The 23,258-nt window shown below is 42.3% G+C and overlaps 1 protein-coding gene across 17 annotated transcripts in view; it reads left to right on the top strand.

Annotated features, from left to right (window-relative positions):
• Positions 1-23,258, top strand: part of APBB2 (amyloid beta precursor protein binding family B member 2) — a 393,847-nt gene that overhangs the window by 275,284 nt on the left and 95,305 nt on the right. For 13 of the 17 annotated variants that reach the window (XM_059721648.1, XM_059721653.1, XM_059721650.1 and 10 more), the window contains 3 exons: positions 6,511-6,573; positions 6,973-7,058; positions 7,168-7,228. In XM_059721648.1, coding sequence (XP_059577631.1) covers positions 6,511-6,573; positions 6,973-7,058; positions 7,168-7,228 — 210 coding nt within the window. The remainder of the gene's footprint in view (positions 1-6,510; positions 6,574-6,972; positions 7,059-7,167; positions 7,229-23,258) is intronic. The other 4 variants (XM_059721657.1, XM_059721659.1, XM_019480929.2 and 1 more) reach the window with 1 other exon arrangement.

Raw genomic sequence — 23,258 nt, 5'->3', positions numbered from 1 at the left:
GAATCAGGTCCTGTTTTACTGTGTTGATGCAATTTAGGTACAACATTTAATTTTGTAATTTGGTTATGTTGTAGTTTATTTGATAAAGTGTATTCCACTGGAGTCCATGGGTACTCAAGTACCTTCTGGTAACAGATCCATAGTAACTAAAGCCTTTAACTCTGCAAACACCTAAACACAAAAGTAGCCTTACTCATGTTGTAAGTAACACTCATGCTTAATCATTGAAAGACTGTGGGAGCTACAACTACAACATTCCCATTACTGTTCAGATCAATCATTCTTCTCTGAAATTCACTATAAACCAGATGTGTTTGCTATTAGCTAGAGAGCATTACATACTAAGAGGGATAAGGAGTGATTTATTACCACTCGGATGATTCAAATTAAAAAAACCTCAACTGACGACAGTATTTCAAACTGTGTAAATAGCTATAATATATTTAAAGTTTTATATCTCAGTTATAAACCTTAATGTGATTCTAAAACTTGGTGAACAAAGTCTCAAATCTTAAGTTATATCTTATCGTAGCAAAATTAAATAAAAATACAAATCAATAGGGACATTAAATTAAAGAGGAAAAATGTGTGTTACGGTGCTTTTTCCTTCATTAATGTTATAAAATCTAAAATACAATAAAAAGTCAGTGTTATAGTTACTTGGGCAGACAAGTATCTTACATCATTTGGTGGGTTTTTTGTATAATGTTAACATACAGAAAATGATTTGAAAAGACAAATTATGATCACTCCCTCTGAGCATTGCTTTCATGTGAAGCCAATGAATTTAGAAAACCCTATTTATCATGCTGATAAATATATGTAAACGGGCTAAAAAAAGCCATTCTTAACTATTGCAACAAAATAGCAGATATCCAGTACATTGGAAGGTTCATAGGTCCCTTGTTCTGAACCATTTTACACTTGAGGCAGTCCTTGGTAGTCTTGAGGCACCCCTCAGAAAATGTCAGCTGTTTTTTATTATTTTTTTTCTTGTGAAGAACTCAGACCATAATAGGTCAGAAAGTTTTCAACACTGCAAAGTCCTAGTTGGGACTAGTTTGGGAAATCATTGGATTTTTCTAGTGAACGATGTTTTCACACCTAACAATGCTAATATTGTGTGGCACCTTGTGACACCCTTCAAGGCATCCCAAGTTGCCATGGCACCCTGGCTGAGAATCATGATATATATTTTGATATAATATACCTACCAATCCTGGAAAGAATCACTCCAGGCAGAGCTTTGTATCTGGGAAAATCACGTTAGAGGATTAAGATTGGAGAGGCCACATCTACATGAGAGACTGACTGCACAGTAGCCTGATACTACTGTGCAGTAGCATCTCATGGCAAAAACTGTGACATGATGTTACTGCATATTCGTATTAAGCTACGGCGCAGTAGCATCACAAAAAATGCATTTGTTGGTGCTACTATGCAGCAACGACTGTGCAGTCAGCATCTCATGTAGACATGGCCAGACTAGTATTAAAGTCCTTGTAATCAATGTACAGTTTAACATGCCACCAAATGCATGCTCATATAAAATCTGTTACGTCTATTCACAGTATGTCTTTTGTCTCTTAAGAGTTTCTCCTTTTCATTTACAAATTCCTGTTAAATTTGGACTGGACCATTACTAAAATAGCAGTTCAACACAACTAGAGTTATCAGCAGGAATCCTGGTTTTCCCTGATAAAAAATCGCAAATTCTTTGATAAACCCCCCAAAATCCTTAATTAAAATGAAACACCTTTATATATATATATATATATATATATATGAGAGAGAGAGGTGTGTGTGTATGTATATATATAGGTATCAATTGAACACAATGTTTTATTGATATATTTACAATTTTAAAACAATTTGGAAGCCTATCAGTGCCTCAATCACTATAATAAAATAAATTCTGAATACCTATACATTTTAGTATTTGATTTTGAGTTTTTTATCATGGAAAATCAGAGCTCTCCCTGCCCCCTTAGCTCACAGAACACAGGTCCAGGGCCCTCACTCCCAAGCCGCAGCCCCTCAACACTGTTGGTGCTTCTAGCTCCTCCCCACAGCAACCCTGGCCCTGCTGGTGCCTCTCACTCCACCACCCCCCCCAGCACTGCTAGTGCCCCTTGCCCCCCACCTCCAGCCCCTGCCCACCCCCAGTCCTACCACAAGGGGCTTCCAGCTGCCAGGGCTATGGGGCCAGGGACCCAGGTCTGCAGCTCCCTGCCCCCTGCAGCAGCACGTGAGCCCCGGCTGCTGCCCGTGGGAGATGGCAACTGCTGAAAACATAGCAGAGCACAGAGCCCAGCTCTCCCCGCTCCCTGCCCTCCCCCTACGGGCAGCATGGCTAGAGCGAACCCTGTGTGGGGTAGGGGCAGGCTGCATGCTGTGGACTTGGGTTCCCTGTCCTGCTGCCCTCCCCTGGGGCCTCTGCAGCCCAGTGGATAGGACCCAGTATGGCAGGGCAAACTGGGGCCAGGTGGGGAAGCTTCTTGCCACTGCAAGCCCTGTGTCATCCTGGCGAGGTGTCCCCTGCCCACCCAGCAGCAGTGGAGGCAGTGGCACAGGGTTGTGCAGGCAGGGGGCACCTTGCCAGGGCAGTGTGGAGCTCTCAGTGGCAAGGAACTTCCCCATCTGGCCCTGCTCTGCTCTGCTGGGTCCCACCCGCTGGGTTGTAGAGGCCCTGGGGGAGGGCAGCAGGGTGGGGAGCCTGAACCCAAAGCAAACAACCTGCACACCTCCCCCCCCCACCCTGCACACAGTTCTGGGGGGTATGGGTCCCTCCTGGCCCTCCAGGAGTGCACACAGTGGTGGGGACCCGGCCCCACCCTCCCCATTCCCCAGATGAGATACCCACAGCCCCATCCTCCTCCCTGCCGGAGCCCTGTGGCTGCACGGTCCAGCCCAGGGCCCTAAGTCCCTCTCAGTGTCTGGCTGGGCAGCAGGCCCAGTCCTGCCCAACTTCTTCCTTCCTTCCCTCCCTCCCTCTCTCTCTATTGGAGCCTCAATCCCTGCTCCCTCCTCTGCGCCCCCAGACTTGCCTATGGGAGCTGTTTTCCAGGCTGCTTGGTGACCATGTGCATATGACGCCCTCTACCTCACCACTGTCCTCCTGCTCCCCCAAGCCCCTTGCAGGCTTGAACTCTACCAGCCTGCAGAGAGCTCTTTGCAAAAGTGCAAAATTTGTATTTCTCTATTAAAATGAAAAATCTGCATTTTTCTCAGGTAAAAGGGGAAAGCCACAGTTTTCCCCTTTTTTTCTGTGGAAAACGGAAAACCCAGATCCCTGGTTATCAAAGTTTAAAATGTGATCTCAGGACTTTGTCCTTACACTTGCAAGGTCTAGGGATAATCGATGAAGCACTGACAAGAAACAAACGGAAAGGAGAGATCTCTGTATTACTGTTTGGCAACCCTTTGATTAACCCAAGTGAGGAAAAGCTACAATGCAAGGGATTTTGAAGTTAAATAAAAGAGAATTAAGACAAGTTGTTTCAGAAGAGCCCTTGCTAATGACTGAGATAAAAAAAACCTTTATCATAAAGTCAGCAGTAATTAAGGATTTAAAAGGCTAGTTTTAATTACCATTCTCATTTTATTGATCTTTGAATGTTCATAAATCTCAACTGGCAGATAGCATTATTTTGTACCTACGCAACATTGAGTTTGTAGGTACATCAGGGCAGCTCAAGAACAAGGTTGGTCTCAGTCTAGAATGTCCATCTCTTGTTGAATTATATCACCCTAAAGGTTTTATATTTCTCAAATGTTGTAAAATTAATTAGAGAGCTCATCATGTTATCAAGTAAAACACTTGACTGAATAAATGGAACTTGCTGTAGAATAATTTGAACTAAAAGGGCTTTCATTCTGTCTGTAGAGCGGCAGATTGATAAAAAAAATTGTTGGGGGATTTACAGGTTTTAAATGAATGAAAAACTGTTTTGAAATAAAGTATTGTTACAGGGAACATTCCAGTTCAGTCCCATTAAGTTTCCATCAGTTGCAAGTGTTTTCTTGATCTCTTCTGTACGTCCCCTGTGAGAGCCATAGTCCCTCATATACTTCTCGAGAGTAGTTTGTTTATTAGGGTATTCCAGTCTTTCAGGTTTCTCAAACACTAAGGTACTTGCTTTCTAGAACACCTAACTTTCTTACCCGTTGATATCTGTTTTTCCCCAGTTGTATTTTCTCTCTCTCTCTCAAATATCATTCAGTCAGTAAAACATAATCTTCAGATGAGGGCAATTCTAATTTGACAGATTTTCATCAAAAGGCTGGCAAAGAACAAAGATACAAGTCATTTCTTGCTTTATAGAGTAACTGAATAGGAAAACCAGATAATTCAGCTTTATCTAACAGGGAAAATCAGAAGAACCCAAGTAGATAGAGAATGTCACCACTAATACCACTAGCTAATAAAAGTGCAAACTACAAAAAATAAAAAATAATTATTGTGCTTTGCTCTTTCATATTAGCACAAATTTAATCAACACTTATTGTATCCAGTGTAATTGTGGATTAAACTCTCTGCAGCCTTTTCGTATGGTAAATATAACAGTGCGAAGTATATGAATTTTTAATATATTTTTTCAAAATCTTGTGAAAACCTGGTTGGCTATGAAAATTTAGAAGCAAAAACTTGAAGCCATAAGCAAATTAACTTGAACAAGGGGAAATATCTTTTGTATACAATCCAGACATGCTTTCAGAGTTCAGGATGAATTCCTGAATTTATACTTTGGTACCTGGAAGTAATGCTTTACATTGAGCATAAATGTGCATGAGGAATGTAGCTGGAGTTTTTTCCCAGGATGAGAGCTACCCCAGAGCTGCTCTTCCTGGAACACTTGCTAAAGTCAGAAATGCATGGGACAGGCTTATACATTGTTAGACTGTGTTTTGCACTGCTTGGATCTATATGTAAGGTTTGTGAATCTGGAAGAAATCAGCTTGAAAAGAGCCTTTAATTATTGTGGTATCTGATAAATTTAATGAGAAGAGATGGCCCAAAGTCTTGCAAACAGCTTAGTCTTTGTACAGACATTCAGTTTGTCCTGGAAGAGTTGCTGCTTTCCCAGAAAAGCCATGAGTGTACAGATGGTTAGGCTTTTTGCCTCCAGAGTAAAAATGGCTGCTCCAGGAGAAAAATAACCTGGGAACAACCAGAGTTGAATCACTCCTGGAAGAGTTTCTCCTGGCAAATTGAATGTACGTGCCGTGGCTTCTCTCAAAAGACAGCCTAGTCCTCCAGCATCCCCCTGCCCTCCCTGGGAGACAGTGTCTATCACTCACTGGACTCCACTGCTCCATCAGGGAGCAGAACTCACCTGCCTCACAATCCCCACATTGTACTGCAGGGAAACACAGACTGATCCTGGGTTCGCCAGTCAGAGGTGCTCTTTGCACTGCTGCCATTTTGTCACCAGGCAGACTAAGGGGGGACCTACAGAACAGGCTGAGATGCGTGCACAGGCCCTCGCTACCTTCCCCCTGCCCCGTCTGCACAGTGTCAGTACTGCAAGGTCTCCACTCTTCAGGGCCTCAGCATTCAAATGTTTCTACACTCAGCTCTGGGTAAGTTTCTCTACCAACAGAACAAACCTGGGAGAAATCTCCCAGTTTATTTGAAAGTGTGTATGCAGCCTTAGTCTCCTGCACCATACAAGTTTCTACCATTTAGGTCCATGTTCTGGGGGCTAGGGAAGCTAGGATAGGTGACCTAGGATTCATTTAAGTGCCTGTCTCTGTCAGTCTTTGCTGAGAGTTAGTGTACTTCTGAGTTTACTGGTACTGTTTGCAGTATTGTTCAAATGTGCACCTTTTGGATTACATAGTGATTTCCTTAGAAACTTTTGAAAGGGATTGAGAGTATTAGTTTGGGGTTTGTTTTAAAGAAAGGAAGTTGTGTTAGGTTGTTCAGAGTTGTTTTTTTGCAATCCTGGTTGCAGCAAGAAGTCTGTCTGCACTCCCTATTTATCACCTTTTCCCCTCATTGTCCTTTTTATTTTCTTCGTTTTGATCTGGAAATTATTTGACCCTCACTTTGTACATTTCTTTGTATTTCAGTGTTTATAGTTCAGTATAAATTTAGACTTAGAATACTCAACAAATGAACCCCAGAGAAATGGCTGTTCTGTTTTTCTCTCAATTGTGTTTAAAAGGAGGTCACAGCAGTGGTGGCCAGCATTCATATTCAGACTCATTTTGCTTGCTTTCAAGATCATAATTAAAGAGTAATCTCATTGTCTGTTTCTAATTCATATTAACTTTTCCTTGTTCCAATCATTTGTTTTGGTAAGTAACTGTAGAGGCATCTCTTTCCTCCCCCTCCTCCCCCAAATGCTATTGGGTAGTGGACTAACTAGTTGAAGTTTGAGGTGATCTGTTCCCTAACCCATCCTGTAAATATCGATGCTAACAACAGTGTCTTGTGTTTTTTTTTTTTCTTTGTTTTTTTTTTTATCAATGTGCTTCTTCCTGTGTGAATAATTATATGTCTAGAAACAGCCATGGAGTGATTTTGCTGTACTGAATGGGGGAAAGATTAATAGTGACATTTGGAAGGCAAGTATATTGTCAGATTCTAGAATATTTAATACTGTTACCCTTGTTTTTGCATGGCAGTGGCTGTATTTTTTTCCACGAATGTCATTCATAACATAGGCCAAAGTAAATGGGGGTATGGCTAGGGATGTCTAGCTCACAAACATGCTGCCTATTTCTGATCTTTCCAGTTGGAATGGGTTCAGTCTAAATCAGCAGGGCAAATGTGATGATGTAAGAATAAGATGCCTGCACTGAATGAAATATAATTTGAAAAATATATGCATGCCTTTATTCAACTTTACCCAGAAACACTATCCGCTTCTTTGCAGGGAGGATTTTATTTCCCTTTGAAATTAGAAATTATTTGGTGGAGTTGCATGCCTAATCTTGTATTAATAATGGCATGTTTATCTCTAGGACCTACATGCAGCCACTGTGAATCCAGACCCCAGTCTAAAAGAATTTGAAGGAGCAACATTACGTTATGCATCTTTAAAGCTCAGGTATGATGATTTTAAAAATCTCCATAGATTGGCAGTTTGAAAATGTTTGTGCTGTGCCGTAGGTTATACTTGACTATAAACCAAACCCAATTTTATATTTTCATAACAGAAATGTTCCACAGTCTGATGAAGATGATTCCTGCAGCATCAACAGTGATCCGGAAGCCAAGGTCTGTAAGAAACTATACAAGTGAGACGGGAATTAACATTGTAATTGTAAACAGTTATAAAGTCCACTATGTTTTGGAATTAAATAGCTCTCTCAAGATGATGTAATTATAAATGGTAGTATTTTGGCATAATGTACAGGAATTTTAACTGTATGATTCACAATTTCAGTGGAAGTGGTGGGTTTTAATCCTCATTCAAATTATCAGAGAAATCTGTCCTTAAAGTGGTGCCTCCTTAGACATAATAATTGGTGCTGTTTGTAGCACAATTTGTTTCATACCTTGAATATCTTGTTACTGCTTTAGTCAGGATATTTATGCTGAGACAAATTAAGGAGTGAATGTCAGCTATAAGTCTGAACTTCTTTCCTTATGAGTATTTAATTGGAGCCTCTGTTACTGAAGCGTAGTTTTGTTTGTTTCTGAAAATGTTTGCATGCTTCTGCACATATCTTTACATATATCATCACTTACTTTATTGACTCTTCTTTTCAGGGCATTTAAACTTTTTCTGTCTTTATGCTTATTAATCTTATGTTGTAGTGTAGTTATGTATTTCAGATTAGCAGACTGATATTTTTTGAACGCTTGCTTTTTATACTAAGAGGTGGTAATCATGATGTCTGCAGGTAAATGGCAAGTACAGTTTAGCAGGATGGATAGCTGTTGCAGTGAAGGGAAACATTTTATAGTGGTCTACCCACATCAGCCAAGAAGCTTATTTTTTTAATGCATCCTTCATTAGGGAAAATGTGATGTCAGACAAATATTCAGACAAGTCTGATTCTGCAACTGCTGCTATGCAGCAGTTAGTATTAAAAGCTTGTTCTATAGGGAAGCCTTTGTCAGTATTGTTGCCACAGTGATCTTTACATCATCTTTCCTTGCTTATAGTCTGTCTGCTTAGAGTATAGACACATTAGCCATTTTCACTGCTTAATCTGCCTTTATGCCTTCATAAATGTGGAGTGAGTACATGAGGTACAGCCTGACACTAGTGAAAATCACTCCAGTCTGTAGTAAAGTTACACCTCAAAGTCGAGAATAAGTATATGCAGGTGTAACTTACACAGGTATATGAGTCCTGTGCCTGAAGCCTTATTCAGTTTCATCCCAGGGAGTAGAGAGGTTGGTTAGCTATGCGTGTCTGAAATCAGGCAGAAGGCAGTTCATTCGGAGGGGCATAAGCTTTCATATGTGACAGCCTACTTTAATAGTTGCTGTCACCTATGAAAGCTTTATGCCTTCCTGAACAAGTTACTCTCTAAGTAGATGTAACATTTATGTTGTCATGACTGAGTTAATTGTTCCATAAAAGGTAACATTGTTTGTGTTTAGCTAATTTATAGTGTGATAAAATGGCAAACCAGCCACAAATTTATTCTACTACTGTTGTGGAATATCTTAGTACCTGATTTGTATCATGTCTGAAATTGAATGTGTGGCATGTATCCCAGATACAGGGCTGCTCATGCCTCATCCCAATGCAATTGGTTGAAGTATGGGGGTTCAAAGTTTCCGCAGTGTGGGGAAACCCTATGCTTCAGGGCAGGGGGCAACCCTGTGTCCCTGTACCAGGGGAGCCTGTTGGCTACCTGCACTCAGGGACATTTTAAACCACGTAGAGCAGCTGATGCCATGATTAAGACAGCTGGGTGGTAGGGAGCCCCTGATCACACCCTGGCAGCTGCATGTTGGGATATGACTTTTTATCCCTGATATCTAGATAATTGCTTGTCCTGTTGTCTGTCTGGCATAGCAAGAGGTATGATTTTTAGGATCAGGTATAAAATTCCTCAGATCCCAGTTGCACTATCATATTAATGTATGCCAGTAGCTTGAGGTGCCCCCTGCCCTGCCTTATCCCAGAATAGTCATTTACTTAAAGCAAATAAGCCATTACTTGTTCCCCTGCCACCTAGTGGTCAGGTGCTGTAATAGTGCCTCTGGGTGGTTGTCCGTATTTACATCACTGTAACTGTATTGTGTGTTCACATATTCAGGTTTCTGATCTCTTTCCTACAGAATGTGCACTCTGTTAGCTCTATAGCTCAAGAGAAGAGTGTGCAGTAATCTTGGAAGTTCATTGTTCAAACCCGGCTAATGTTGGAGTTTCATTATAGTTGTATATAATAACATTTGTTTAGAGTTTATGTAATCTAGAGAAGGGAAGACTGGGGAGATATTTATATATGTAAAATTTTGCTACAATAAGAAAAACGACAAGTTATTCTTTCCTATCCTCAGTAAATACAGAGAAGTAATTGGCTTCAGTTGCAGCAAAGTAAATTTATGTTAGACACTTTGAGAAACTGTAAGACTGTAAACAGAGATAAAATACCATAGAAAATAGGGAAGGTGGGGACCTCGAGAGGACAACTAGTTCATTCCCTGTGCCTCAAGGCAGGGTCAACTATAACTAAGCCATTACTGATGCATATTGGTCTAACCTACAATGCTGCTTCAGGTAATCTATCAGTGAAGCATTGAGTACACTGGTGTCCCTCTATAAATTATTATTTGAGCACCGAATATGCAGTAGTCATAAATGGACTAAGATGGTAATATGAAGAAAAACAAGCTTACTTACTGTATATTTTTTTTCTGTTGGACTTACTGTAGTTAAAGTTCATTATCTGGTTTCTTGAGCCATTATAATGTAATAATTAGGGGTGCTGATAGAGATTTTGGGGGCCGATACCGATAGCCAATATTTAAGGAGGCATATCAGCCAATATTGTTCTGATATTAGATACGGCTGCCTCCAGGTAGTAAGTCCATTGTGGTGGAAGAGGATGGGGGAGGGAAGGGGCATGGGGAGGCAGATCAATGCCTCCTGTGATGAGGGAGGGGGCAGGGGCGGGGGAGCATGGGATGGACACATGGCTTGTGGGGTGGGGGCGGCTCCCCACCAGGAGGGCATGGGGGCGGGGAGCTTATGTCCTTGGATCTGCACGTTGTGGGCAGCAGCTGCAGGGCAGAGCCAGAGCAGGTGCTGTGTGGGGCTTTTCTTGCCAGGGGCTGGGCTCAGAGTTGGCTTTGGCAGTGCTGGGAGGAGGCTGCAGCCACCCCAAATTTCGCCGCAGCTGCCCAGAGCAGCCCTGCTTTTCCCAGTGCTTGGGTGGAGGAGGAGCATTCAGATGGGGCTGCGTCGGGTGGCGCAGGGCTGGGAGTTGGTCTGCCCCCCTACACCCCTTCTCTCCCCCATCCCCTTACTAGCTGGAGGCAGCTCTCCACACTGCCAGCTCTGCTGTATGCTGTGTTGCGGCTGTGCGCAGCATGGGCATTTGTTGGCCAAATTATTGGCCCCGTGGGGCCAATATCTGATATAGACAATTTTCTTCATATTGGTACCAAACCAATAGCGGACCTCTAGTAATAATTCCTAAATCTCACTTAATATTTATTTTACATTTCTATAGTTGTACAATTTATTCCACAAATGCTTTACAAATAATATAACATAGGGACACACCTAGTCCAATGCATCCATCTCTGAGTTATGAAGCTGGCAGATCATTGTTGCGTGGCATATACTACAAGAATTGCCAACAACACAGTGGAAACCCCCTTAGTTCTAGGGCATCTTTAATGCCAACACAAGCGAGACCGACTTTTTGGTTCTGTGGTGTTCTCTGAAAAAGTCTCCTCATCCTCTCAGCCAACTTAATGGAAGTCTGTTAGATGCCAGATTGAGATGATACTGAGAGAATTAGAAATTGTGTTTTCAGAAGGTCTCAGAGTCAAAATAAGTGGTTTAGCCCCTTACAGGTCCCCTTTGGCACATCATCTGCCTCAACAAAAACAACACGCCAAAGTGCGGTAACAATAGAGGCCTTTTGTTTGATTCTAGGCAAATTGGATGGGGGGGGTTTTCTACTTTGAAAAATTAAACTTTATATGAGACTAATCTTTACATTCAAGTTTATTAAAGAGGTGGCAGATTTAAAACATATTTACAGTGCAAATTAATTCAATATGTTTTAAATAATTTCAAAATTATTTTTTCCCTGAACAGTTCAGAGTGAGTATTGTATTTTTTTTTTCAAAGAAAGGAGGCGTCTGCCACCTTGTGGACAACCAAGAGAATTATCTCCTGGAAAATAAGAATTGTTACACTTCAAATACTTGTCAGACTATAGTGAAAAGCATTGAAGTCAGGAAAGAACTTGTAGCTGTAGTTCAGCTATTTCTGATTCAGGAAAAGTGCTTTATCAACTAAAGCACTTAAATATTCAGGGTGATCAATTAATAAAATGCTTGTATCTGTATTTTTGAACTCAGGATATAATCCAAATATCAAAAAACTGGGGCTTGCATATTAACTTGAACTGTAATGGAGATGCTAGAAACAAGGGGGAACATTTCAGTTTAGGGGGGAAAGCGATTGCTGGTTTAAGTAATTTACTGAGTTACTCGTTGATGAGGAGACATTCCTAGCTGGAGAACTATGGTAATTAAGTTTATAAAGCTTTTACCTCAGACAACCTAAGAGTTTTTCCATTATTCTAAGTTCCAAGTGGAAATAAATTTGATTGGCTGTTCTGCAGAGGAGGAGTGCCCAAGTCATAGAAGCCACCTCTGAGTTTAGGGCCCAACCCAGCAACATACTGAAACATACTGTTTAAAAACTGCTTGAGAGTACTTAGCTTCCAGGACCTTTGAGTTCAATTAAGCATCAAGCAACTCTTGGGACCAAGTTCATAGACCATGAGTTCCTCTGGACATGGGCTTTGTCTTCACACGATTGTAAAGTACCAAGGGCACACCTATGAGAAGATGAATAACTACTTGCCATGAATGGCATGCTGCTCTGAACAGAGGCATAGGAACAGCTCATTGGATTGGCAGAGAAAGGAGTGCCTGATTGCACTTTGCCTCACTTTTCTCACTTTGAATCCACTTTTCTTGATTAGAATATGCAAACAAAATGTGCAAAAAAATCCAGTGGGCTTGGTGTCATTCTAGTTGTTCATGCCATTCTCACCTCTTTGATAAGGGAATGGTAAAGTTCACAAAGGTGTTGGCCAGATTTATCATTGGTCTTGCAGGCCATGTCGTTTATGTCCAGATTTCTCTTGCCAAATTTATATACAAGCTTTTCTCTGTAACTGCTGCCACACATTCCCCTCAGCCACTGATAGAAAGGTAGAAGATGGGATCTGTAGGAAGGAATGGCCCTTCATTCTGCTGTGGGTACAGTGTTCCGCAAGTTGTTCCATAGAAATTGAGGAGATTCTTAACGTGTCTGATTCCATGCATCTCATGTGACACTGAATACATTGTCAGTGCTTAGTAAAACTACCATATTCTAATATTCTTAATGTGGCAGTGAGGTTAGCTTTTAGAAAATATTTTTATTCAGTATGCAAAAGAATATTTTGTAAGACAATGCAAAGTTGTAAACATGGCATTATACAGCCATACAGTACTATAACCATGCACTATTTAAAGGGACTGAGTGTAACTGAGCATTAAATTTAAACTTGCGCGTTGAGATAGATTAGATGTCTGGGAATACCAGGTGATCTGATGCTTTGTGCTGTTTTCTAGGATCTTCTGAACATATATTAACCAATTATTTCCCACTGTTTTAATAGCATGGCATTGAAAGTGTCCTTGCCTTCCCTGCTTTTATCTATGGCACATTTATAGGCTGTTTGTAGGTCAGTGTGAGAGTTTGCCATGATGATTGTGAAATTTCTTTGTGCAGACAATTTTCTGCAAGTACAGGGATGGAACTCAGTGGTCCAGGAGCTCCCTCCCAGTCCTGTGTTTCTACAGTTAGGGATGTAAATGTAATAGAAGATGCCTTGGATGTTTTGTTGTCCAGTCAGTTATCACCAAACATCTCGTTTACCTTCTACTGCGGATTGGAAATCTACATGGTATTGTGACAGTGTAGGGCCCATTTCCAGCAACTGAAACAAGGACCTCTGGCTGGAGAAAAGGAAAGTTAGTCACCAGGTTTTTAGGTAATTGGGTGTCCCTATGGTCTCTGTACTAAAAAAGAAGTAAGGTAAAAGTCTTCAGGATTAGGTGGAGATTTCTTTCTAACCTACTTCTGTAGGTCTTGCTAACCAGGTCTTCAACTTCTCCCGTGATCAAAAAGGCCTCCTGTTTTAAAGGCTGTATTTCAGTATAGGCACAATATAGACCAAGCTGTATTCACCACAGTTGTTTAAGATTTCCCACATCTACATTAAGATAGTACTTGCAAGTCTTATCCATCTTGAAAATGAAAGCTGTTCTCTTTTATATATTCATTTGTCAATTAAATGATGTTCCAGAAGTTGATTTACTAATTTGGGAAGCAAGACATTTTTGCATTTCATATAAAAAGAAGAAAAAGCAGGGAATTATTTGCAGTGTTCAAAAATATTAGAAGTGGGACTTAATGATGTCCAGCCAGACAATGAATTATAATTATTTATGAAAGAAAACAAAGTCAATTAGTGATACGCTTTCAGGAATTTTTCTTGTATTAAGTTGTGAGGAATCAGATTCTTTTTGACTGATCTGAAGGAGCATCTAGGAATAATCAGTTTGTCAAATCTCTCCTGATTGTTATAGAAAATTACATGTAAACTTGCAATGCTGCAGAAATACTTCATGACAAAGTCCAAGAACCTGGGAGTGAACCTCAGTGGTGATGCAAGCTTTTCCCCTGAAGCAGGATAAGGAGCAATCCTATGCTTGCTTTTCCCATTCGTCTCTCTCTAGGGCCAGGTATAGGTATTGCACTTTTACCAGAATAAACCCTCATGGGAACTTGAGAACAAAAATGAAGCATCCTCCCAATCTTAAACAACAACTTCCAAACCTCCTGTTAAAACATTTAGAAATTTCTCTCTTCGCTGATCAGAATGTTTTTGGATCCTGCCCCACTGAACAGGTTGCACAGTCTGCCTTAGTTTTTAACTAAATAAAAGCTTAGACTTTTTCAACATCGAACACATTGCTGAATCTGGTGGAATCAAGCTGCTGCATATTTTAGCAGTAGAACTATTGTAAATGCTTTAAACACTATTTTGAAGGGAAGAGCAGCTATACCACCTCTTGCAGAAATTACAGAGGGGTCCAGGTAAAGGGTACCAAACTTTTTTTTAGGTTTATTTTAGCAAACCTGTTTGTTAACCCTAGCTCTCCTGTTTAGTTTAGAAACTCTTCCTTGAAAGATGCCTATTACAACTGTCCTTAGCCCTTTGTTGTAAAAACACTTCAATATTTTTAAGCTGTTCTGAAATGATCTAGGCAAAATCATTTCAAGCATGGATTTTTACTGTTTTATAAGAATAACCTAAGACAACTCAAAACTCCTGAACGGTTGTTTGCTTCTGCAGTGTACTGGATATATTTTATTTCAGACTGATATCACAGCTGCCAAAGAACGCTGTCCAAAATGCATCTATCCTCTTGCTGATGAAACAAGCCAAGAAAGCATATTACCCTGGTGCTTGGCAGATCTCAGATAACATTTAAAAACCTAGCATTGACTTTCAGAATTTTCTCTGAGCTAAACAAAGCTACCTCAATGGTCTCCTTTGACAAACACTGCTTACTGAGGTACCTTTTATTCACCTTGGAGACGGTAAAAATCTCAGAGATGGTGAGGTTGTTCGGGAGACAAATAGTCTTATGTAACCTTCTTGCAAAATTCCTTTCCAGAAGAGGTGAGGCTGACAATGAACATAACCTTCAGGCTTTCTCTTTACATACACATACTTATGGCTGCATGCACACAGACACAGATATCAGTGTTTGTAGTCACTGCACATATCTTGTTCTTAGAATAAATGAACAAGAATACAAAGAGAGAAATGAAACTGTAACCAATCTTAGCACCTCTATTTTTATATCTACATGCAGTCTTAGGAACCTGCAAGTCCCTGCTTCTGTGCTCTGGATAGCCTTCTTTTGGAATGGATTAGGCATGTTCTAATGGTCATGTTTTTGCTACTGCAGAAAGTTCCCTGTCTTTAAATCCATCCATTCTCAGGGCTTGATTCACATTGATCCTACATTATTCCAGCTGAACACTGATTACCTGCCACTCCAGTCAATGGGTTTACATGGGTATGAAACTGGAGTAATAAACCAGTGAATCAGGCCAGTGGCATAATGAACTCATTGAGTACCTGGGGCGGGGGGAAGGAGGGTATAGCAGGGGTGTGCTGGCCACAGTAGACAGGGAGTGCGCACAGTGACATGGGTGAAGTGGAGGGAAGTCTTAACTGCGTGGGCTGCTGCTGCCACTGCTACTACTTGGTGTCAGCTCTCCAGAGGCTGGGTTTCCTTGGAGCACCAGCTTTAGGAGCAGGCTGCTCTGGCAAAGGCTCCTGGGAGAAAGAGGAGCACTGTTTAACTTGCCCCGTTCACCCCCCACACCCTCGGTTAGTGATTCCCAACCTTTTTTTTCCGCACCCTGCTGCTGGGAGCAGAGTGCAGTGGTGACCTGGGAGCGTGGGATCTCCCAGCATGTAGCATGGCTCGTCTTTTCTGTGCGGCACCACTGGCATTGCCTCCGCAACCCTCATTTGGGTTGTGACCTAGGGTTGGGAACTGCTGCCCTAGATACACTGCTAAGTGTGATGCTTCACTGCCCAGCTCCTATGGCTAGACAGGAGTAGCGCAGAGCTTCCCCTGCTATGGCAAAGACTCCCAGCGGGGGGGATCCTGGAGCTCCTTCATAGTTGGCACTTGGGACAGGTGCCCTGCTTGCCCTACCCTAATTACACTACTGAATCGGCCCTTCTGCTAACTATTTAAGTTGTAAGAGAACTGCAGAATCTGTGTTGTTTTAGTAGCAATTTTTTCTCTCTCATAATTCAGCAGAAAATGTTTATAAAGGCAAACCCTGGGCCACTTCCTCCTCTCTTGTCTCTACTCTGACATCAAGCAGAATATCCCAGCTTTGTCAAACGAGCTGAATTCACAGCTGCTTTCCAAGAGAGATTTTTCCTGATGACATTTTGAGATAGCATCCAATTCATCTTAAGAAACTGACAAGGGGAAATAAATCCATGAAGTGTCTGATCGTTTCCGTGTCAGTTTCAATTTCAGCAACTTACTAGCATGGGTATTGCCAAAGTTAATACATCAGGTATCTGTATTGGGAACCCATTTCATGTTGGTAATGGTTTTTGTTGTAATAGGTGTCCATTTTACATCACTGTCTGTTTCTGATTTGATGTCAGGCTGGCACATTACTGTGGAGCTCTATGTTCTTGCCTCCTGTTCACTGACATTCCTGCCTTTCTTACTTCGTAATGGGATGTCTCTCTCTTTGTTTATCACATAAGATAAAACAATGTCTGCCCTTTTGCCTTTTTAACATTTCCTTAAGGGCACTTTTGTCATCTTACATTGGGTTATTTTAGATCAGTGTTTTCAACCTTTTGGGACTTGAGGCTCACCCTTCACTGGACTTAAGGCGGGGGTGGGCAAAATACAGCCCGCGGGTTGAATCCAGGCCGCGAAACCATTCTATCCGGCCCACGGGGCCCCTAAAAAAATGTTGAAAATTAAAATTTATCTGTCTTTGGTTCCTGTCAAAAATGACAAGAACCAGGGGCAGTAGGACCCAGGGGAAGCCCTGGCAGGTTCCTGCAACAGCAGGGCATGCCCAGCCCCGCCCCCCCAGCCAGAAGTCCCAGCAGGGGCTTTTGACCTGGGATCATGTGGCTGCCCCAGCCAGAAACTCAGGTAAGTGGGGAGGGAGGGCACAGAAGGACCTGGTGCCAGAGCATGGGGAAAAGCAGCCCCTCACCTGCCCTGTGGCCCATGCTCACTGCTCCCTACTCACTGCGCAGCCCTGATGGGGGGAGCCCAGAGCTGGCACAGGGCCCAGGCTGGCAGCGGGGACGGGTTACAAGCTGGTGCTGAGTGTGGGAGAAAAGCGGCCCCTCACCTGCCTCGTGGCCGGTGCCCTGTACTGCAGCCACTTGCAGCCTGCCTGAAGCTGCCTGTGCCTGCTCAGGACAGCCCCGCACGGGCTGCGAGTGGCTGCAGCAGGGAGCACAAGCCATGAGGCAGGTGAGGAGCCGCTTTTCCCCACGCTCCGCACCAGCTCCTTCCCTGCAGGCAAGCAGGGGGGCGGGGCTGTGTGCTGCCCCCCACCTGTACCACAGGGCTGGGGAGGCACTTGGAGTGAGCGGGTGTGGGAGCACAGGGCCCATACCGGTGTTCCAGGGCCAGTGCCAACAGGGCCCAGAGCAGGGTGGCAGGGGTACAGGGTCCCAGCCAGCAGGGGCTGTATGGAGCCGGGCCAGCTCCCCCCTCTCCCTGTTGGTGCAGCCCAGCTTGGCTCCACCGACCCCTGCCAGCCTGTGCCCTGCTCTGGGCCCCACCGGTGCTGGTCCTGGGACATTGATCCCAAGACATGGGGACATTGGTCCCAAGATGATGATCAGGAGGCGAGGCTACCCATGCGGCCCTCGACAGCTTGCCAAAACTGGGTAAGCAGACCTCTGCCCAAAATAATTGCCCGCCCCTGACTTAAGGTATGCTGCCACAATTTCAAAAGCTAATTTATAGATTACAGTGCTTAGTTCCTTGCAGAGGGATATGGCGGGAGGGAGCAGAGGGGAGTGGGAATCATCCAGGCAGGGACAGGGCTGAAGCCTGATTATATCTGTTTTTTTCCCCAACACCTACTTATCTCTTCACACCTCACAGCAGCCTTCAAAAGATCTGACAGCACTCCAGAGTGCCCTGGCACTGGTTTAAGTTAAAGGAAAACTGATCACTGTCCAGATTTTGTATTTCTAAAAATCCTTTGGCATGTAAAATAACAAAAGTTGCCAAATGTGTTAAAACCAAGGCTCAAAAGTATTGGCCACTATTCTTCCCATTTAGCAAACATATTTATTCAATGACCCATTCCAAGTAATCGTGATGATATATAATTTGGACTGGATTATTGAATAAATATGTTAGCTAAATGGCAAAAATAGTGGCTAGTACTTTTAAGTTCTATGTTTCTGTCTGCAAATTAGAAAATATCCATCCACTGGTATTCAAGAGTTCACTTTGGTATAGAGGGAGATACCAGATATCTTGAGAGCATTTGAGCTGATCAGTGGCCACTAATTTAGTGTCATGTTCCACTCATTAATTTTTAGCTCATTAATTTTTATTCCTCACTCATTTGATGGTGAGTGAAAGTATCTCCTGCTTCTTAAGGAAAAAAATCCATAGTAACCTCTCTATTGTCAGATTTCTACATCCGAGAAAATACTGGATTAGATTCACACCAAGGTAATGTAGTTTACTTCTGTAGGGTTACATGAGGGATGAATGGGACTAATTATCTTCCCAAACCCCTGAACAAATTATTTTTTTAATGATCAAAGATGTATCGACTCTTCCTCCTATGCAAAACTTCAGGTAGTAAAGAACTGAAACTTAGGCTCCTGGCATACGTTATACTTAGGGTGCGATTTACAGATCTTGAACACACCTGGGGCTGTTCCAGAACCAGAGCTGACAATTATCTGATTGTCAGCCCTGGACCTGGGACAGTTCAAGATCCAGTGCTGTTCTGGGGTCAGAGTTGACAATCAGCTAATTGTTGGCTGCATGTGTGAGGCTGCAGGCATTTGGTTTTCAACTAGCTGATCCTGAGCGCTCCCTACCCTGGCAAGTATGAAAGGTACAATTGGGATCTGATCCTTGATCCAAAAATCGTGCAATGGTTGGAATTGGGGAGTAGATCTCATCCATCACACCACCATTAAATGAACATTTGCCAGGGGCCTGAATCACAGACCTCTGAAAATGTGATGTTTTAATGGAAATGCTCACATTACTTTAACTAGTCAAGCAGGTAAATTTTACTTCAGAAACTGAGGAAAGCAGATGACTTGTTAAGTAAGCACCATCAACATGATGTAAAATCTGGACTCTTATGTGTTTTGAATTTTCAAATATGTAATGAAAATATTTTCTTTTGTTATTCTTGTATTGTTTTAAACTTCAATTAGTTCAGTAGAATTGCCAGAAAAGGAAGTGTTATAATCAGCAAAAAATCCTTTTCTGTTTTAAAAAAAGGAAAACAAATAATTTGGCTTTGCATAGGACTGTATTACTTCTAAAATAATACACAAAAAAGTTCCCCTCCCCCAGTCATGTTGGCTGCTTTCAGTCATTAAAAAAAAACAACCAACCCCAAAGCCACACTTTACCAAAAGAAGCAGCATGTTACTTAAATCTGGCTCTGCAGTGTCTGTATAGAGCTGGCACTTCAGCGGGGCTTCTTGGTGCATTTATCTAATAGGTGATTCAATCAGCTGTTAGATAAAAGCACCAAAAAGCCCCGCTAAAGCACTCAATCTATACAGACATTGGGCGAGCTAGGTCCAACTAATGTGCTGCCTCTTCTGGGCATGTGCTGGGCTTGGCGCAGGGGTGCATGGAATTTAAAGAGCCGTTTTGGGTTTTTTAACATCTGCAAGCAGTGTTTGAACCAGGAACTGGAAAACATCTCTCTCTGTTTTAAAGAAACAGCTCTTGTGTTTGCATTGAGTATATGGATTGAAATCAAAGTCAGTTTCACCAAGCATCCTGATATAGTTGAAGGGCGATATTATCAGTGTTCCTGCCAACTATCAATTACTATAAAACTTTCAGGGAGTGACAGGGACTGTAGTCTCCAAATTGCTTGCTTGCCTCAGAATTTGGCAGCCTGCCATTAACAGCATTAAGGCACTTTCCCTGTGTGAGAGAGATACTACAGATAAAAATGCAGCTGCTCTCATATGTTCTATTTCCAGAAGCAGTTTTAGAAACAGTGAATTAAAGCTCTAAACATGCATTGTTTTAACAAAAACCCCCCAGAAAGTAAGCATTTTTTTCACGTTGCACATTAAATCTTTAAGATATTACATATTTGCTTCCTCATTGCCATTTCTGTTTTCAGCCTTCCTTGGTCATAAAAAAGGATTTTTTAGTTGTACATTTTATAGTGTCATCCAATTACCATAGTATAAAGGGTCATATTATGATATATGTCTCTGTAACATGTCGTCCTTCCCAGCGCCATCTTCCTAGTACTCCGCGCCTTGTGTGGGGCGCGTTTGGATGCTTCTTTAGGGTTCTTATGTCTTGCCCTATACTTGCCTGCCATGTCTTGATGGAAATTATGATGTTCGTGTGAGCGGGAGGCTGCCTATTGTATTGGGTATGTTGGGGCCTTTCCCCTATGTGAGACTGACCCCTGATTTTCTATAGTTAGGCCTCCCTTTCTAAACCCACTAAACAGGGTTCGACTCCGAGGCTCTAGCCTTTTCTATTGTCTTGAGGCCCGTGGCCCCTTTTCCTGCTCCAGTCTGGAGCCTGGCCCAGAGGCTTGGGCACCAGCCCCACAGCTGGAGGGTCACAAGCCCAAAACCAGGGGACGACCCTGCCCGCAGCCTCCCAGGCCACAAAAAAACCCAACTACCAACACTAAGCTGCACCCCAGTCGCACCTGAGCTCCCCGGCTTCTTTAAGATCAAGCCTCACTGGTGCCAGGGTCTGCGCCCCTCTCTGGGGCTTCTTGCTGCCCCCTATCCGGGGCTACTCCAAAATGCTGCCCCCTTCCTCTAGGCACTTCTCCAAAATGCTCCCCCCTTCCTCTAAGCACTTCTCCAAAATGCTCCCCCCTTCCTCTAGGCACTTCTCCAAAATGCTGCCCCCCTCTCTCTGGGGCTCACCACACCCACACTGGGGCTTCTTATCAAGGCCCCCTCTCTGGGGCTTCTCAACTGCCCCCTTTCTGGGGTTGGGGTCAGTGCACCCCAAATGCTGCGCTCTCGCTGGCGCTGGGGTCCCCACACTGCTGTGAGTCCCCTATGAGACCTCCTCCAACCCCTAATAGCCTCACCCAAACCACCGGTCTTAAACAGTAAACAAAATGTAAGCCCCTCAGCTATAACATAAACTTGAGCAGCCCAGCTTTAACAACCTTTGTCCTACCGGGAAATACTCCATCCCTCCACAGTGGCAGAAGCTGTTCCTGCAGCCAGGCTTCTCTCCTTTCATTGTTCTAGGAGAGCTCCTTCCCTTTGGCAGCTAGGAGGGACCTGCCTCCTTGGCCTCAGGCCTGGTGTTTAAATGGGTGCCAGGCCCTCCCCTTCCGGTCAGCTGACTGCTAGCAGTTGTAAGACACTGGCTCCCTCTGGTCATCCTAGCAACCGGCACCTGAGTAGCTATTCTGGCTCTCCAAGTAACAGGTCCCTTAGTGCCCTGCTACAGTCTCCAAATACCAATTTCCATCCACCAAAGAATACTTCCAACGTTTAAGTTTATTTGCAAAAACACGATGAAATATGAAGATCCCCTTTCCAGGGAATTATGATGCCATATGAAGAAAACCATAACTGGAAGTGTGGGATTTTTAGAGGTTTGGGTTATTGTTTAACATTTACGTTATGTCAGTGCCAAGAGGCCTACATTAAAAGCAGATCCCTGTTGTGATAGGTGCTGTACAAAGATAGACCCAAACTTGCACTCAAATCCAGAGTTGTCCTTAAATTAAGCATACGGAATTAAAATATGAAGCTTAGCTCAGCTAAGAGTCAAGAGAAACAGATAATACTTTCTCCACAGAGCTTATACTCTTAACAAATTGACTTTTTTACTGGGATTTGGGACTCCCTTATTTCCCAACATATATTTGGGAAATTGCAGTTCAGTTTTCTTTGACCTTTCAGACAAATCTGCAATTTTGTAGCAGGATCATTGGTTCAGAGTTGGATCCGGGTGAGATGTCTTGTCTCCTCAAATCTCTAACATGCCAAGTGCCACTGGGATTTCAAGTTCTTGCCACTTCGCTGGATGAGGCAGTAAATAAATGAGATAGGAACAGGACCTGTGATTTTGTATTCCTGTCTGAAACACATTGCGAAACCATTTGTCAGGTATGGAAGAATAAAACAGTTTTGATCCACAAAGGGAGACCTTCCAGGCCTACAATACATGAATTATGACCTGAGTCGTCATCAGCATCAAGATGCATTGTATGAAGGGTTTGCATTGTTCTGCTGGATTTGCAAGGAATTGGAAATTGACAAGATGAAACACAAGTTTTTTTTGTCTCAAAAACCAAAATATTTTGCTGGTGTGCAGCTCAGTTTTTTATACTACAGAATTTCCATTCCCTTTTAGCTAGTGACTGTTGCTAGGATAACTAAATCAAAAATTGCCAATCAGATTTGCATTATGGAATAATTTTAATAGGCATTTTAAAGACCAAATGCCTATACCTCACCCTGCAATGATTGCCACATTGCAGTAATGCTGATGTAGTTGTGAGCTAGTTAATTTGTTAGTTGGATGTATATTTATTCATAATTGCTGATCTAGCAAAAAAGCATCCCATTATACCATCCAAAACATTTGACCATAAGGAACCCTTTTAATATGATGGAATTATGCATCAATCACAGCTACTGTAGCAGTTAATGATAACCATATTTTGTAGCTAGATATAATAAATATATCTGATTTCAAAAGTGGAAGTTGCTTAGGATCCCTGTAGAGTAAGTATGCCTTGTAGCTGGGTTTTTTTATTATATTAGAAAACACTTAAATAGGTTATTCCCTACTTTAGAAGAATAATTCTAGTGTAGTCTTCCAACAAGATTTATGCTATATGTTTTCTCGATTGTAGTATTTTTTGCACAGAATGCAAGAAAAATCTAACTAAGAAGATTTTTAATAAATAATTCTGTTATTAAATCCCATCAGGCTCCATGCTTCATAATCTTGATGTGCTGTGTTTCAACACAGTAAATTTACTTTCTGGGTCAGCACCACTGAATTTTTTATTTATGAAGTATCTTTAGTAACCAGACAAGAATTAGGAGGAGGAAGACAAAGTGCTCATCTTTAGTCATTTTAAGGCCTTACAGACAACAATGTAAGTGTAAAGCTGGTCTCACCATTCTGCAGATTGGTAGGGTGGCTCCTGAAATTGATAAAACTCCTGAAATCTCAATCCCACTGGCCTTTTTCAGATTGCTGACAGTACTCTTCCATCAATGGACAG

The sequence above is a fragment of the Alligator mississippiensis genome, chromosome 2 (genome assembly GCF_030867095.1).
Source record: "Alligator mississippiensis isolate rAllMis1 chromosome 2, rAllMis1, whole genome shotgun sequence".
NCBI lineage: Eukaryota > Metazoa > Chordata > Crocodylia > Alligatoridae > Alligator > Alligator mississippiensis.
Note: the sequence above shows the minus strand (reverse complement) of the source record. Positions and strands in the feature narration are given on the sequence as shown.